Here is a 16520-nt window from a genome sequence, read left to right on the forward strand (position 1 = left end):
GCGGAGGGGCGGGGAGTGGCGGAGCGAGGGAGCCTGGGCCGCGGCCGGCGGCGCGGGGAGGAGGGGCGGCCCGAGCGCGCCGCGTGCAGCCCGCGCTCAGAGCGCTCCCGCCGCCCGCCCGGCCTGGCTCCGCCCCCGCCCCGCCCCCCGCCCCGCCCCGCCCCGGCCCCGCCGCTCCTGCGCCCGTGCCCCCGGGCTCCCGGCCCCCCCCCCCCCCCCCCCCCTCCTTCCCGGCCTCCCTCTCCCAGCCAAACTGCAAGCCGGACCCCAGGCCGCCTCCCCGCCGCCGCCGCCGCCGCCCCGCCGCCGCCCGGCCTCCCCGCGAGCGCTCCACCATGGACAGTCCTGTTTTCACCTTATAAAGATGGCGGTGCGGGATCGCTGCAACCTTTAGACTAATGACTGTCCGAAACATCGCCTCCATCTGTAATATGGTGAGTGGCGGCCGCCGCCGCCTCGGGGGTCGCGCCCGAGGCGCGGCGAGGCGAAGAAAGGGAAGCCCGAGCCGCACACCCGCCGGGCGCCGGGGTGGGGGTGGGGGGCGGCGGGGTCCGCGCCGCGCGGCCAGAAGTTCCCGGCCCCTGCGCTCGGCGGGCGGGCCGCAGCCCCCGGGGAGGGGCCCGATCCCCCGCCCCCCCCTCCCAGCTCCGGGACCCGGGAGCTCCCCCGCCGGTGCCCGGCCGCGCCGCCTTGCCTCCGGCCTCGGGCTGCGGTGGAAGCGTCTTGGGGGGGGGGGGGTTGGGGAATAAGCTGGGGATGGGGGGCACCCATCCTGCCCTTGCGGTAGGTAAAGCCCTACCGGTCTCCCTGACCGCCCTCGTCTCATTTTGAGTTCGCTCCTTAAACTATATTTAAAAATCACTTTGCAAAGGCAATCGGTGTATCTGGGAGAAATTTGAAATGTAATAAAGCTGTAAGGAAGTGCAAAATTGTGGTTAGAGAAGTGAACTTCTCCCTGGTTTGGGAAGCACGGTAATTTGTTTTGGATGCCTCAATTTCCCCACCTGTGAAAGAGGGACAAGGTTATTTGGCAGTAACATTTGGAGGCCCGGAGGGTGGGGCCGTCTTTGGGCGTGGAGGAGGTCTCCAGTTATCTTGCCTGATCTACTGCAGACCCTTCAGAGGCTGGTGAGCTGGTCAAAGCAAGGGGACATCATGGGGCTCTGGTGGGGCTGGGTCCATGATGTGGTGCTCAGTAAAACTTGGGTTTCTCCCATTGCTCTCCCTTCCTTTTCAGTTTTTGCAGGAAGAGCCTCCAGCCCTTGGGTTCCCAGGGTGCAGCCTGCAGGCACCCCCGCTTGTCAGAGCTTTAGGAAGCTCAGCTTGGCCCTGGAATAAGGCAGTTGCCCTCCCGGGCAGGGTGAGAGTGTGTGCCTTGCGGTCACTCTCCAGGGTCCCCTTCCCCTTCATCAAAGGGCTACTCCCCCAGCTGGAACACGTGTTCATTTAATGCCAGTTTGGGGAAAACCTCCCTTGAAGCTAGTAATACAGGCCCCTAAAGGGAATCAGAGAAGGCTTGATTGAGAAACCTTGGGGTAAGGTGATCTGGCTGCCCTTCCCCCTTAACACAGCCTTTTAAATCTTCTGTCCCACATTCTCCTGCACAATTAACACCCGGCGGTGAAGGAGCCCTGTGTTAGCTCAGGGGTGGCATCGAGACCCAGCAGCGCGGGCTTCAGTTTTCAGCACCGTTGGCCATTGCTGCCGCGGTGGCTGGGGCTCCCCAGAGTGAGAGCTGCATGACCAGTTAGATGTGGGTGGCTCCTGGAGCCGTTCCATTTCCTCTCCTTTGCTTCCTTCTCCACGCAGAGACCGGTCTCCTGCTCCTTCCCGTCGAGTGGCATTAACGTTGGCTTGGTGCAGTGAGAAGGTGGTATCTTTCTTCTCGCTGTCTCTCTCTGCTAAGACCGGTTCCTGAGGGGCACCAGGAAACCGGAGCAGCTCTAATCCTCCTGCTCGCCTGCTGTGTGGCCTCAGGCTTATGGGGCTGCGAGGCCTGGTCCCAGCTCTTGGTGGTGGTCCTCTCCTGCCTGTGTGTGCTGACGCCTCTCTGTAGTGAAGTAGCCTGGGAACTTGAGAGCTTACATGTCCCAAGAGGAAGCCAGCGTCCAGCTCCCCCCCCCCGCCCCGAGTGCGGCTGGGGCTTCCTGGCACACCTAGGCAGGATGTCACAACCAGGTTCCAGTAAAACTCAGGGAGGCAGGCTGCAGGGGAGGCATCACTACTGGGTCTGCAGAGTTGACACCTCATGTGGAGTCCCTGAAAAGGCACCAAAGTTAGGCTCGACATCCGGGTGAAGTGAGGAGCTCATAATTCCTAAGTAGGGAGTTTTCTGTTCGTATTTGTACACTGTGTCTTGAGCAAGTGCAAGTTCTGGTTCTAACATGTACCAGCTTTTTGTCCTTGAACAAGTTGCTGTCTTAGTTTCCTTACCTAGAAAAAGGGGGTGACAGATATCATTAGGCTGTTATGTTAAATGAGCTCCTGCACTGCAGGGCCTAGTGCATAGCAAGCGCTCGGGGAGGGCTAGCTGTTACTATTAACATCTTTCTCATTATTATGTCACCTTCCAGTGGTTTAAAGAACGATGAAGATGATACGCTCTTGGAAGCAGCCACTAATATAAACAAGCCCACGTTCACTTATGCAAAGTTCCTTTATGCAAACCAAGCCGAAAGGCAGTATACAGAGGCTGAGATGTGAATCCTTAACCCCGCCCCTTATAAAAGACTGCTCAGGTCACCCCTGCCCCTCCCCGTCTCACTTCCCACAAGAGAACGCTTGGTGATGAGGAGTCTGCTGTCTTTTCACCTGATCAATGTACATTTTCACCAGACCCCTCTTTAGATTCTTCACTGGATGATGAATTGTTTCCAGGTAGGTCTTGTCTGAATCTCTGTTTACTGTTTCGTTCCTCTCTGGGGCTCTAATTGGTCCTTTCCACTCCTAACATGATTAGGGCCTAGCTGGTTTGCGTAGCTGTAGTAAGAGCAAGTGACATTTTCTTTTAAGCAGCTTGTTTGGCATATTTTAAACAGGCTGATGTGTCGAGAAAGGGTGTTAAAAGATACCATCCTCCCAGGTAAGACTTGAACAAGCCAAAACCTAGCTTTGAAAAGCAGATTTGTTTCCTCTACCAGACAGGAAAGGACCCAGCAGAGCAGAAACAAAACTTGTAGCAAATCCTTTATGTGATTGAGGAATGAGCCCCTTCTCTTTCCCTCACACTTCTCCTGCCTGTTTTAGATACGGGGGAGTTGGAAAATATCCACATCCCTCTGCTTGTCGCCTTACATACTGAAGCTTTATTGTCCACTGGAAGTTTAATGCTAGTTCCTCTTTGTTTGAGTTTTACGTTCATGTGAACTCCTGCTGCAGTGATTCTTGATCAGCTTGCTTGTGTCAGCTTAGTCACAGGGTGTCTGCTTCAGAGATAGTAGAGCTTGTTTGGCTAGTGTGTTGTAATTTGTAAAATGTACGAGCTGCTACCAAGCATGAGGAAATGTCCCTTGTTGATAATCCTCTGATTTTTGTCCAGATCAATGGATTTAACTTCTTACGTATTTTTATGACCCTACAAATGGAAAGTCCCCTCCCCAGTTTGAAGAGCTTGAGAAATTTTCTGAAGGGGAAGCATTTGCTCTAGGAGAAACCAGATGTGTCCTCTAGAAATGTGACTTGTACCAATGCAAATTGGTCTGAATCATCAAATCTTCAGTTCATTTGTTAATAGCACTGTAAGATGTACCATCGAGAAAATGCTGTATGTCAGATAGACTATGTTTTTGTTCCCGTAAGCAACCATTTGTTGAGGACCTGCTATGTTATGGTTGGCATATACCATGTGTAGGTGCCTCATAAAAGAATGGGGCGAGTCCCTATCCCCAAGGAGCTCAGCAGTTTCTTACTTTGTGGGCATAACATTGGTAAAGACTAAACAATTTCAATATGACGTGTTATCTGCACAGATAAAGGTTGAACAGAATCTCAGAAGCAATACAGTGAAAAGACTGATGAACACAGCAGGACATTTCTTTAATATAATTTGCATTTGACCAAAGTTTGATTATTTTTTGTTTTGTATGAGGACGTGATTCTAGTCAGTGTAACTTCGACCTGGCATCTGTGTCCCAGGGCCTATCTGTACAGTGAAGCATGAGTGGTATGGTAACTTTGGACAGATTGTTGTATTTCTTGGGACCCTAGTCTTTCTTACCTTGTAAAGCTGATACATTTTTGGGGGGTTGTCCAAAGCTTCTTAGTGAACAGTATTTCTTAGAGTCTTTATAAAAAAAAAATCTTCACAAGATGGGGCAAGCATCTGAGAGATCAAGTCAAGGCAGTTTGTGAAAAGTCTGATGAAGAGGGAGGGACCAAGTTGTCTAGAGGTCAGCGAGCTGATCTACAGTTCATCCCTGAGGATGCTGCTGTCAGAAGCTCGTGGAAGGATGTAGGCTTTGAGGATTTCCCAAAAAGAGGGTGCACCCAGGGTGGGGGCAGAGGGGGTGGTCTACGGCCAGTGGGGTCACTTTCTCTCTGTCTTCTTTGGGCCAGTGGCACCTACCTACCGTTGACTGACCAAAGGTTCCAGCACACAGATGGGAAATCTTGTGGAAGGCAGAATGTCCTGTGAGGACGGAGTGGTGGGCCTTGGCCTCCCCAGCACCGCAAACCACGGGAGAAGTACCAGCCCCTAGATGGGGACTGACCTGTCTCTACTTCACTTTGAAACTCCTCCACACAGTATGTTATGAACCAAGCACTATAATTTTCTTTTTTTTAACTGTTTTATTGACCTACATACTTGTCACATATTTAAAGTGTAAAAAAAAAAATTCCTTCTCTTAATTGGCTCTCAACCATTTAAAGACCTAACTACCTTATTTAAAACTGTGTTGAATTTACCAGATATTAGCATTTTAGTATTCCTTGAACAGTCCCAGGATATTATTGGACACCATAGTGAGTCCCATATTTGAATTATTTTAAATAAAGGAAGTCTCCCTGTTAGTAAGGGAAGGTAGAATTAGTAAAAATTGGAAACAAAGCTAGAGGAGTTTATAGAGATCGTTTTATCTTGCTAAGTCAATCACCGGAGGCAGTATTTTTGAGACTAGTTGGAAAAATTCTTTAAAACTAGTAAAAAAGTACATATATCTTATAATTTGGGAGAAGACATAATTTGTCTCTTCCTCTAATATTGTTACTGTTGCTTCCCATTCTTAAAGATAGTTGGAGACTGTAAGCTTAATGTGTCATCTGGGAGTGGTTAAAGTCATGTGTGAGGGTCTACTGTGATAGTTGTCGGATTTTAAAAATTGCAGCCTGGGGTGGGGTGGGCTGATGTTTAAAGAAAAATTCTCTTCTTCTGGTCTCTTGGTGTAATATGTAGATGTTTGTGTTGGGTCAGGACCTGACAATTAGGCCTATAGATTTTTCTCTGTTTTTCCTTGGAATCCTAGAGGAAAACAAAGTTGAATGCCAATATTTAGTTAGCATGAAAGATTGTAATATTATTTTCTAGATATCAACTTTTTGTTCCAGTTCACCCATACAATAAAACCTATTTATTTTTTAACTAATGTGGAATTTTGGTATTTTGGGTTGTAATTGAAAGTAATTTTCAATTTTGGTCCTCTTAGCAATTAAGAGAAATTTCTGTAGTTTACATGTCCCTTTTTTCCCAGCCTTGTGTGTCTAGTTCCTTTAAATGACTTGAGGCTCTACAATAGCATTTAATTCTGTGGTATCATCAGAAAGGTATCTCCTGGTGGTTTTATCTCTAGCCTACTCATGGAGCCAGCCCAAAGCAAATGGACTGGAAGAGTTTGGTGTCTTTTAGTCTACTTAATGCATCTGGCCTAAATATTTTAATGCACATTCTTATATCTTCAATTGTGGTGAAACCAAATGCTAATCTAAGTTTGAAAGGCCTTGTTTGTCTTTTTAAGAGAAAAAGCCCCCCCAAAATGAAGGAGCAAATACTTTTTTGAGACAAATAAATTCTGTATCAATAGTCAACCCTGGCATTAAAAGCTTTTTGGAATGTTTCTGTTCTGAGATTGTTGCCAAGAATTTGGGGTATGTCATAAGTCGTCGATATGAAATTTTACTTTGTGCTGGATATTTGTAAGAGTGTGGAAGAAACCCCATCGGTTCTCAAAGCTTCACTTTCCACCTGTTGGCCCAGTCTTCTGCCCGTCCAGTTCTGATGCCACTTTCAGAGCCTGATAATGCTTTAAAGTAGTTTAGACTTGGGACTCTGGGTGGTGGTAAATTTCAGGCACACAGAAGAATATGGAGAATAATAGAGGGAACACCCTTGTGTTTCCATCCGCCACCCAGTGAAGAAATAAAATATTACAAATACAGCCCTTCCTCATCTCACTCTCCCTTCCTCCAGACAGTGACTGCTGTTCCGAAATTGACGTTTATCATGTGTTTATAGACTTTTACTAGATATGTATGTCTGTATCCATCAACCAGATATATTATCATTTTCTCATGTTTTAAACATGCTCTCTGATTTTGAACGGCTCCTCAGTTTGCTTTTCCTTAAATTATGGCATTGAGATTTATCCATTAGAATGCATGTAATTCTAGGTTATTCACTGCTCTATGAGATTCCATCACGAGTGTGCTACCATGTATTCATTTTATTGTTGATTAGCACGTGGGTTTCCCATGTTTTGTGTTTGTCGTGACAGTTTTGAACCTGTCTCCCTGTGCCTATGTTTGAAGTTTCTCTGTGGTATATACCTTGAGGATAAATTGCTGGATCAAAGGAAATGGGCATCTTCAACTCTTAATATATTGCCAGATTGCGCTCGAGAGCAGTTATGCCAGTTTGCAATCCCCCCAGCGGTGCTGGGGGCTCCAGCTGCCCCATGGGCTGGCAGACACCCAATATTGTGAGTCTTGATGTTTCGCCAGTCTGATGGGTGTGATTTAAAATGTTTACTTTCCTGTTTACTAACAAGACTGAACATCTTTTCGTGTGTTTCTGGGGGCTGGGGGGCGGTTTTAATCCAGGGACTCCGGAGCAGTTTTCCAGGGCTTGAGAGTCAGGATGGCAGTGTTGCTTTTGTCTGAAAATAGGGAAAGGGAGGACGCAGGGAAAAACTGGGGGGACCAAAGAACAAGTCCAGAAGGGTAGGGAAGGAATGGGAGCTAGAGGTTGAGGGAACGATAACAAGGTGAGAAGGTGCAGAGAAAAAGATGACAGACTAGAAGTGAGAAGATACATTCATTAAGCTTTGAGAGTAAATTTGGGATACCTTATTGTGCGGGCCACGCCTCTCTGTTCAAGTTACATTGTTCATGCTTTGTGGAATTGAAATTGGCTTCGGTGAACATCGGGTCTGAACATGGGGTTGGGGCCTCTTCTGTTGAGAGCAACAGCAAGGCTGGGCTTAGGGAGTTTTCCTGTTTACCCAGTTGCTTTTTGAAGTTCTCTTAGAAAGGCAGTGAGTGTGTCTCTCTGGAAACGGTGCTGTAGTGAATGGTCTGGCTCTTGTCTTCTTTGCACATGTGCCTTCATTTCTCCAGGATGTAGGCCTTGAAATGGAAGAGCCGCTCGGAGGATGTGCCTGTCTGCAGCTTTCCTGGGTGTTGGCCACATGGCTCCCCAACATGGTTGCATGAGACAGCTTTTTTGATGCGCAGCTTCTGTGGCCCTCATCCCATGGTGGACAGGCTGTAGGTAGGTCTGGGGTGGGTTTTAGGCACCTGTGATTTTTTTAAGTGCCGCAGCTGATTTTGATAAGCATCTGAAGAAGCTGAGAAACCACTGTGTTAGATGGGCAGCTCCGCAAGGACAAGAGCTGTTTAACTATTCTTTGCTGCTGATTTCTCAGCAATCAGCACAGGGCCTGGCACATCTGTGCGAGGTCCTCAACAAATGATTATTGGAGAACTGAGTGAAGAGCTGTAGCTTGCTAGAAATGGAAGAATTGCCGTGCAGGAAGGCAGTGCTCCTCGGGTTTCGTTGTCCGCAGGAGTTACCTGGGGATCTTGTTAAAATGCAGAGTCTGCTTCAGTAGGTCTGGAGTGAGGCCAAGATTTTGCATTTCTAGCATGGCCAGATTCTCTGGGCTTGGGGAGCACACTTAGAACAGCAAGTCCCTGGGGGGGGGGGGGGGGAGAAACCGATTTCTTTCTTCCCTACAGCTTTAAAGCGGACAGAGTTTGGGATTTGCAATCCTGCTTGGTAGATCGCGAAGCCTGTTTCCTCATCTCTGTAACACAAAGAGGCAGATGATAAAATACCTTTCTCACAGCATTTTGGGGAAGAATCTAAGGAGGATCGTGCTGCCTATGGAAGCATTTTGTGAACTGTGATGCTCACACACATTACGTTTTGTAATTCTCATTCTTTTAGGGAATTAATGGTTTCCTTCAGCTTGCTCAAAGCACAAAGCTGTTGTTAAAAGAAATGGAACAGATTTAGGGAAAGCTACTAATAAGTTCAGGTAGTTTACAGATTCACCGAACACCATGAAGGGCAGCACCCTGACATCTGAGAATCACTGGTTTGTTGGAATTCTGCTTTCATTTTGACCTGCTGTCTACATTTAGTGGGCATTTTGGGAGGAGTGGGATGGGGTGGGGGAGCTTGGGCACGAGCGGAGGCAAAATCTACCTGTGGTGTGGTTCCGACTGCAGGTGCTGGAAAGGGGGGTTCTCCTCTCACTGGTTTGTGGTAGGGGGAGGAATTGGTCTAGAGAGAGGCCCACAGCTCTCTCCCACTCAGCTCTGCACTGTAGCAGATGATAGGGCGGTAGGGAGGCTCTCTGATTTATTTCTCAAGTCAGACTCTGCTTAAAGTGCGGGGGGATGTGCTGCAAACAGTTATCGGGTATTACTGATCTCCCGTAGGCATAATCCGATTTATTCAGGACAGACCAGGCCTGTGGTCAACCCCCGGTTAAGCCACCAAAGGACACTGCCACCTAAATGCAGCATTTCAGGGTGCTTTATCTATTGGGGTACTGCCCTATCCACCTGCAAGAGGCAGCATGGTATACAGAGAGGAGGGCAAATAAAAACAAAGAAGTGACATTCAGAACTCGTGTGTATTGTATGCTGCAGTCTCTTTTATTCCCAACCTTCACTCTTGCCTTCTATTCCTGCATCTTTGAACCACTTGAATGTGGTAGTCATTTTCCTTAGATCTGTTCAACTGCTTTTAATTTGCTCTCATTTTGTGCTAAGACATCTGTGAAGTAATGGGTTTGATGAGCTAGTTGTATGCTTTTCTAATGTGTATCAAAAACGTAATTGCTACAGATGCAAATATCAAATCATCGTGTTGTACACCTGAAACTAATATAATGCTGTGTGTCAATTATACCTCCACAAAAAACCCCACATAATTGCTGGAGTTAAAAGTGTTCATACTTGTGCCACGTAAGATGATCTCACCTCCCTCTGGGATTCGTGGTTATAGCTTGGGGGAGGCACTGGCTCAGATAAGAGGTTCTTTATGGTGGTTCAAATAACGGGCTATTTTAGAGGAACGCTTTTTTTTTTTTTTAAGTAATCTCTGTGCACCGTGGGTCTCAAACTCATGACCCCAAGATCAAGTGTCGCATGCTCTACCAACTGAGCCTGCCAGGCGCCCCTGGAGGAACACCATTAAACTGGTTTGTAGATTGCAGGTTGGTCAGCTTCCTTGGGAGGCAGGTTAGCCTGTGGAGGAGATCTGGTTGGATGTTCCATACTGCTGTTGGTTGGGTGTGAGAGTTGCCATTGTTCCCACTCTCAGAGACTCTGCTTGTCACCCATAACATGGGGATGACAAGACAACCCCCCCTCCTGGGGCATTGTGGGGCTGAAATGGAATCATTAATGTCCGGTGCTTAGCCCAGGGCCTGACCCTTTTACTACTATTTTCTTCTAGTGCCCCAGGTTTTTCCACTAGCCCTGGAGTCCAAACGATGTAGTGGAAAGTGCCCTGGTATCCAAGGTCTCGGGTTCCAATAAAGACCCTGCCACTTTGTCACTTTCCGGACATCGGGCAGGTGATTTAGGCCGCTCTGGGTCTGAGATGTGAAGAAGGATTCCTGCTGGTGAGCAGGGGTGAGAGAGGAGCGCCACATTGCAATCTAGCCCAGCTTCCAATCAGAGACAAGACTAGGGTGGGGCAAGCCCAGAGGGGACAAAAGGAGGAAGAAGCTGTGATTTCCGACTGAAATGTTGATGGTAGACAGAGTGCTGATGGTGTGTGTGGCAAAACTTTTGTAATCATCAGCAGGATACAGTGTTTTTCCCTTTCCTGATAATGAGGGCACATCATGTAGTCAAAGACTTTTCACCATCTAATAGGCATCTAACAAACTCTTGTATTACCTGGCGTACACAGTTTGGTGTTCCTAGCTGAGATATATGTGAAGTAGCCAAGTTCAGTTTCTTTCTTTCCTTTTTTTTTTTTTTTTAAGATTTTATTTACTTATTTGAGAGAGAGAGAGAGAGCGTGAGCACGCACACGCCTACACAGGTGGAGGAAGGGGCGGAGGGAGAAGCAGACTCCCCACTCAGCAGGCACTGAGCAGGGAGCCCCATGCAGGGCTCGATCCTAGGACCCTGGGGTCATGACCTGAGCCAAAGGCAGACGCTTAACCAACTGAGCCACCCAGGCGGTCCTAAGCTCAGTTTGTTTAAAAAAAAATTAAAGTTTTAAAAAAAGATAATATGAGTTCACGTGGTAGGAATTTCCAGTTGTACAAAAAGATAAAATATTGACAATATATGCACCATCTGATTCTTGTCTCTGGCATGGTTACTATTCACAGTTTCTTCTGCTTCCATTCAGAGGTATCTTATGCGTGTACAAACATGTTTATTTCTCTCATAGTTTTTAAAAACACAGATAGTACTTTTAGCATATGCTGATCTATCCTGATCTGCCCCTTGCTTTTTGTGCCTGGGAGGTGGGCGGGTGCTAGTCTGTGAATAGCATCCTCATTTTTTTTTAATGGCTTGCAGAGTATTCAGTTGCTTGAATGTACTGCATTCACTTAACCAGGCCCCCCCAGTGGGCATAAAGGTAGTTTTCCAGTCTTTGGTTTTTACGAACAAGGCTATAGGGAACATATGTCTATATGTCCATATATCATTTTGCGTGTGTGGGAATATAGCTCTCAGCTCACTTGTTTTTTTTTTTTTTAAAGATTTATTTATTTATTTATTTGAGAGAGCGAGAATGAGAGAGAGAGAGAGAGTACATGAGAGGGGGTAGGGTTAGAGGGAGAAGCAGGCTCCTCGCTGAGCAGGGAGCCCGATGCGGGACTTGATCCAGGGACTCCAGGATCATGACCTGAGCCGAAGGCAGTCGCTCAACCAACTGAGCCACCCAGGCGCCCCTTTTTTTTGTTTTTTGTTTTTTAAAGATTTTATTTATTTTCAACAGAGAGCGAGACAGTGAGAGAGGGAACACAAGCAGGGGGAGTGGGAGGGGGAGAAGCAGGCTTCCCGCCGAGCAGGGAGCCCAATGCGGGGCTCGATCCCAGGACCCTGGGACCGTGACCTGAGCCGAAGGCAGACGCTTAACGACTGAGCCACCCAGGCGCCCGCTCTCGGCTCACTTCTTAGAAATGGATTTGCATTTGTAACTTTGATGGATTTTGCCAAATTGCCCTCCACCAGCAATATGTGCGACTCTTGTTACGCACAGCCTTGCCAAAGCAGTGTGTTCTCCAGAAACCTTGTGGTCTTTGCCAGTCAGGGGGAAAATGGTGTCCTAGTATATTTTTAGTTTGCATTTCTCTTGTTAGAAGTGAGCTTGAGCTATTCACACGTTCAGGAAAACAAGCTCAATTTCATTTAACTGTTTTGTTGTTGGCAATTATTTTCCAAGTCTGTAGGGAAGGACCAGTTTTACTTTTCAATCCGTCACAGACTGGTATTTTTGTAAAAGACAATAAAAAATAATTATTAGCAAACTGGAGTTAAAAACTCCAAAGATACATAAGCACACAAACCCCTATTTTTATGATTAAACTTTGACAGATACAAAATTACTCTGTCCATTCATCTTACCTGTTCTTAGTTTCTGAACTTAGCTCATGGCAGTATTAATACCTTAAGTAATATTGCTGTAAAGAACTCCTTACTCATCTCTTGTCTCCCTCCCGTTGCCACCCTGTTTGGGGATGAGAGAAGAGAGTGCAGAATTTTATATTTTCTATTTCACAGTCAGTACTGGATGCTTTCATTCCATAGGGTGAAATATGTCTGATGATGCAGGACTGATCCAGAGGGCAGGGATGCTACGCAGACCCATTGGGCTACGCTAACCTTCCGTTCTCCCATGCTGTGAGGTGGGATGCTGTTGTCCTTCATTGATGAAGACCTCGAGCTTGAATTACTAGAGGGGGTTGGGTGGGTGGAGAATGCTGAAAATCCCTATTAGTCCAATTTGCAGAGTTGTCCTCTTTGACCCGGGGCTTTGCCAGGATCCCGTGCCACACCATGCTGCTTTTCTGGGAAGCGATTTGGATGGGAGGGGTTTCCTGGGTAAAGTGGGAGCTTAAGAGACCTCATAAACAAGGCGGCATTCTTGGTGGCTTTGCAGAACGTTGGATTGGGAAGGAGTTTTTGCTTCTAGCGCAGAGTTCAGTGACTGTGGGTGAAATTGCCTTTTTCTCCCCCTTCAGCCAGAAGATAGACACAGACCAGGATCTTTTGTTCTGCGTTTGAGTTGAAATTTTCACTTTGCATGAGGACTTTGTTACGCTGTCGCTAGGCATGTGGAGAGCTGTTTTACAAACCAGTCTCTAGCTGCTTTTTTTTTTTTTAAAGATTTTATTTATTTATTTGAGAGAGAGAGAATGAGAGAGAGCATGAGAGGGAGGAAGGTCAGAGGGAGAAGCAGACTCCCTGCCGAGCAGGGAGCCCGATGCGGTACTCGACCCAGGGACTCCAGGATCATGACCTGAGCCGAAGGCAGTCGCCCAACCAACTGAGCCACCCAGGTGCCCTCTAGCTGCTTTTTAATGTCCCTTCCTGTGATGACTTGGGACCATTATGTATCCCAGGGTCATCTTTCTTCAGTAGCAGACGTTTTTGTTTCTGTTATGATCATTAAATGAAGTCATGTTGAGATTTTTTTTTTCGTTTAGTTCTCCCTACTCAGAATCCTATAAGGCATGGAAATGACATGCTACTGTGGTGCAGAATGGAAATGTACTTAAACTGCCTTCTTGTGGATGACAGCCCCCGGGGAAAGCCTGGAGAGGCCCGGGAGGTGGATGAGCACTCTTACACCAGGAGTTGGGGTTGCAGTGTGATGGTATTTAGATCATGGGTTCACAACAGACCTCTGCTTTGTATGAACACCTGACCTTGGCAAGTTCCTTAACCCCCTTTAACCTCATTTCCCTTAGCTATGAAATGGGGCTGGTGAGTCTCCGGGAGTGATTTTTTCTGGAGGGAGAGTTTTGTTTAGTGTTGCTCACTGGGACTGGGTGACCTGTCTGCTGTCTGAGCAGGACGGGCATCCGTAGCCACCTTGGGGTATCGCATACCCAGTGCGTAGGTGATGAGGTGTTGTGTGACCGGGAGCCAGAGAGCACACTCTCAGAAGCAGCTCTGGCTCTCTGCCTAGTCCCTGGATCTGCAGCTCAGGAATAACTAAAAATATGAACGAAAAGATCATCTCCCCTGACTGGTGATCAGGAGTCTGGGCTGTGAATCCGAATGGTCTACATTTGAGTCCTGTCCCTGCCTTTATAGGCTGAGCGAATGTGAGCAGGTTCCCTCCATTTCTTCCTGAGTAGCACGGGGATAATGAGTGTCATCTGGCTTGGGCTAGTGGACGAGATGAAGTGAATATATAGACATCAAGTCTCTGAATGAGTGGCACATACCACTTACCCTTCCCCCCATTTGCCAAATTTATTCAATTAGCAAATTTGTGTAAGTAAGAGCAGGGGAGAGAGGCAGAGGGAGAAGCAGGCTCCCCCCTGAGCAGGGAGCCGATGCGGGGCTTGATCCCAGGACCCTGGGATCATGACCTGAGCCGAAGGCAGATGCTTAATCGACTGAGCCACCCAGATGCCCTCGTTTCTATTTTTGATGCTGTTTTCTCTTTTTGCCTTGTTAAAACTTAATATTATTTTCTTTTCCTACTTGGCTAAAGGTTCGCAGAGCTTAAAACCATCTGGGGGGAAAAATCCATTTTCCTATTGACTACATCCTGAGTTTTTCCTGACTTCCAACCTCAATTTTTACATTTCCTTTAAACAGGTAGCAGTGTCCTGTAGAGATTTTACAGAAAAGGACCGGTGTGCTGTTCACTGTGGCTATTTCAAGGGGTGCTTTGGAGTTAGGGGTTTTCCTGTACAGCTTTGTGACCTCTTCAAGGTTTTCAATTTCTGCCATTCTGGGGTTCCCAGGGAACTCTGCCTCCTGGAGAGTCAGTATGGTATAGTGGTCGGGAGCATAGTGGTGTGAGTTCAAACCCAGTTCCACCACTTGGCTGTGTGAACTTGGATAAAGTTACTTACCATCTTTCGGTCCCAGTCATCTTATCTTTAAAATGGGGACAATAATGGCATTCACCTCATAGAGTTAAATTGTGAGATGAGGATTAAAGGAGTAAAATACACATCATGTCCTTGCGGCAGTGACTGGACATAGTAAGGATGATTTGTGTTATTTATCGTTATCATTACTAATTACCGCTGGGGGACCAGTGGCCGCAACTCTTCCTTAACCATCCTTGAATTCTGGCAAATGCTCCTGACTCATCCTGAGATCTTGGGTTGCATCACCTCATTTTTGTTTCACTCTCTCTGTAAGGCTGTAGAAATGACCCTTAATCATCAGAAGTCAGGGAATACTAGTCCTTGTGAAAACTAGTTCTTTATATACATTTGTACTTTGTAAACTTAACTTGATAAGTAGAATGGCCTTTTGAACATAGACCTAAAAATATGTTTTCAGCAACGACATTCACTTTGCCTGTCATATATTTTAATATAATTAATGACTTGTCCTCTGTGTACTTAGGAATCCTTCCATGTCGTTTTTGGCCTTTTTTGTGTGTGTCCCTTCTTTGTACAAACTCGAAAGAGAGCCTGCCTATCCTAGGATGCGAAAAAATGGGCTGTCCTGAGGTTATCTTGGGCAAGGAGGCTTACTTCTCTTGGCCTTGGCTTTTTTTGTCTGTGAAGTGGGTCTAGCTGATCTCCAGGGTGCTTCCTGGTCTCTGCGTTTTTTTGTTCAGGCACTCCCATATTATGGCAATATTCTCATCGGCTTTTATAGACCTTGCAGTGCCGGTGTTCTGATTATATCATCCTCTGGAGCAAGATTCTGTGTCCTTTTTACCCGTCCATGGAAGAAATTCTAATATGCTTTCCTTATAAACTGCTTTTAAAATCGCTTTAAAAAGAAGTGCCTTTCTCTCTCCATCTGAGGCATTTATGATTCATCCTTCCCGGTTGTTGTTGTTTATTTGGTGATTTTTGTAGCCCCCCTCGGCAGTCACAGAATTGCTCTCAGAAGGGCTTTGAAGAGCTAACATTACAGTCTTCTTGTTGGAACTTGTCCCAGCCCAGATTCTATTTTTAATAAAGTGTGGCACATTGTTTTTCAAAGGTTACCAAATTTTTTACTGATGGAAATAGGATCTTTGTGTTTCCATACCTCCAGACCCTGTGATTTACCACCACAAATCAGTTTTTTTGTTCAGCATCTGGCCTCCCACTTTGCCTTTTGTGCTTCTGTGTGAGGTGCGAGCAGGAGTGTGGGCTCCTGGGTTGGTAGTTGGTACCATGCAATTTACATAGTGCTGATGACATTCCCGGTTTTGCTTGATTCTCCCTGCACCCTCTGAGCAGTAGGTTGGCTGGAGACCAGCTACCCTCTCCTCTCGGCCAGGAAACCAAGGACAAGAGAGGGGAGTGACCAAAACCAAAGGCAAATTCCTACTGGGAGGAAGAAAATGGCCAAATACAGTCTGAATTACGCGCTGAGGGCTTTAGATAGCTGGTCTGCAGAATATTAGTTTGCTAATTTTTATTAAACTTTTTGTATGACAAAAATAATATATGCTCAGAGTAAAACATGTAAATAGTTGGGAAGAGAACATGAAAAGCCCCTTGGTGACCTCTTCATCTCTCAGCCCCGCTCCTAGACCCTGGTGATAGTGCTAATGTTAATAATTTCTCCAGTACTCTGGAAGGGGCTTCCACTAGCATGGAGGCGGTGAACGCAGGCAGGCCAGGTCTGCTGTGTCCACGCGTGGGCCTCAGGTACAAGCGCTGGGCGCAGAGCAGGGCTCAGTGTCTGGTGATTAAATGAATGACATTTCCAGTATTGGCCTGCATAGTGACACTCTCTCGCATGTTTTAACTTATTACTGTATCTTGGACAGATTTTCATAGCAGTACTTATGTGGCAGCTTTACTATTTTTTTTTTTAAGATTTATTTATTTGAGAGAGAGAGCGCGTGCACACATGTGAGGGAGGGAGAGAGAGAATCTGAAGCAGATTGTGAACTCAGGACAGAGCCC

General features: G+C 46.8%; 1 protein-coding gene across 2 annotated transcripts in view; it reads left to right on the forward strand.

Annotated features, from left to right (window-relative positions):
* Window positions 1–235: 235 nt before the first annotated feature.
* Window positions 236–16520, forward strand: part of USP46 (ubiquitin specific peptidase 46) — a 54413-nt gene continuing 38128 nt past the window's right edge. For both annotated transcript variants that reach the window (XM_035004997.1, XM_035004998.1), the window contains exon 1: window positions 236–434. In XM_035004997.1, coding sequence (XP_034860888.1) covers window positions 399–434 — 36 coding nt within the window. In that variant the 5' untranslated portion in view covers window positions 236–398. The remainder of the gene's footprint in view (window positions 435–16520) is intronic.

Source organism: Mirounga leonina, unplaced genomic scaffold, assembly GCF_011800145.1.
Source record: "Mirounga leonina isolate KUSES-001 unplaced genomic scaffold, KU_Mleo_1.0 Mir_129, whole genome shotgun sequence".
NCBI lineage: Eukaryota > Metazoa > Chordata > Mammalia > Carnivora > Phocidae > Mirounga > Mirounga leonina.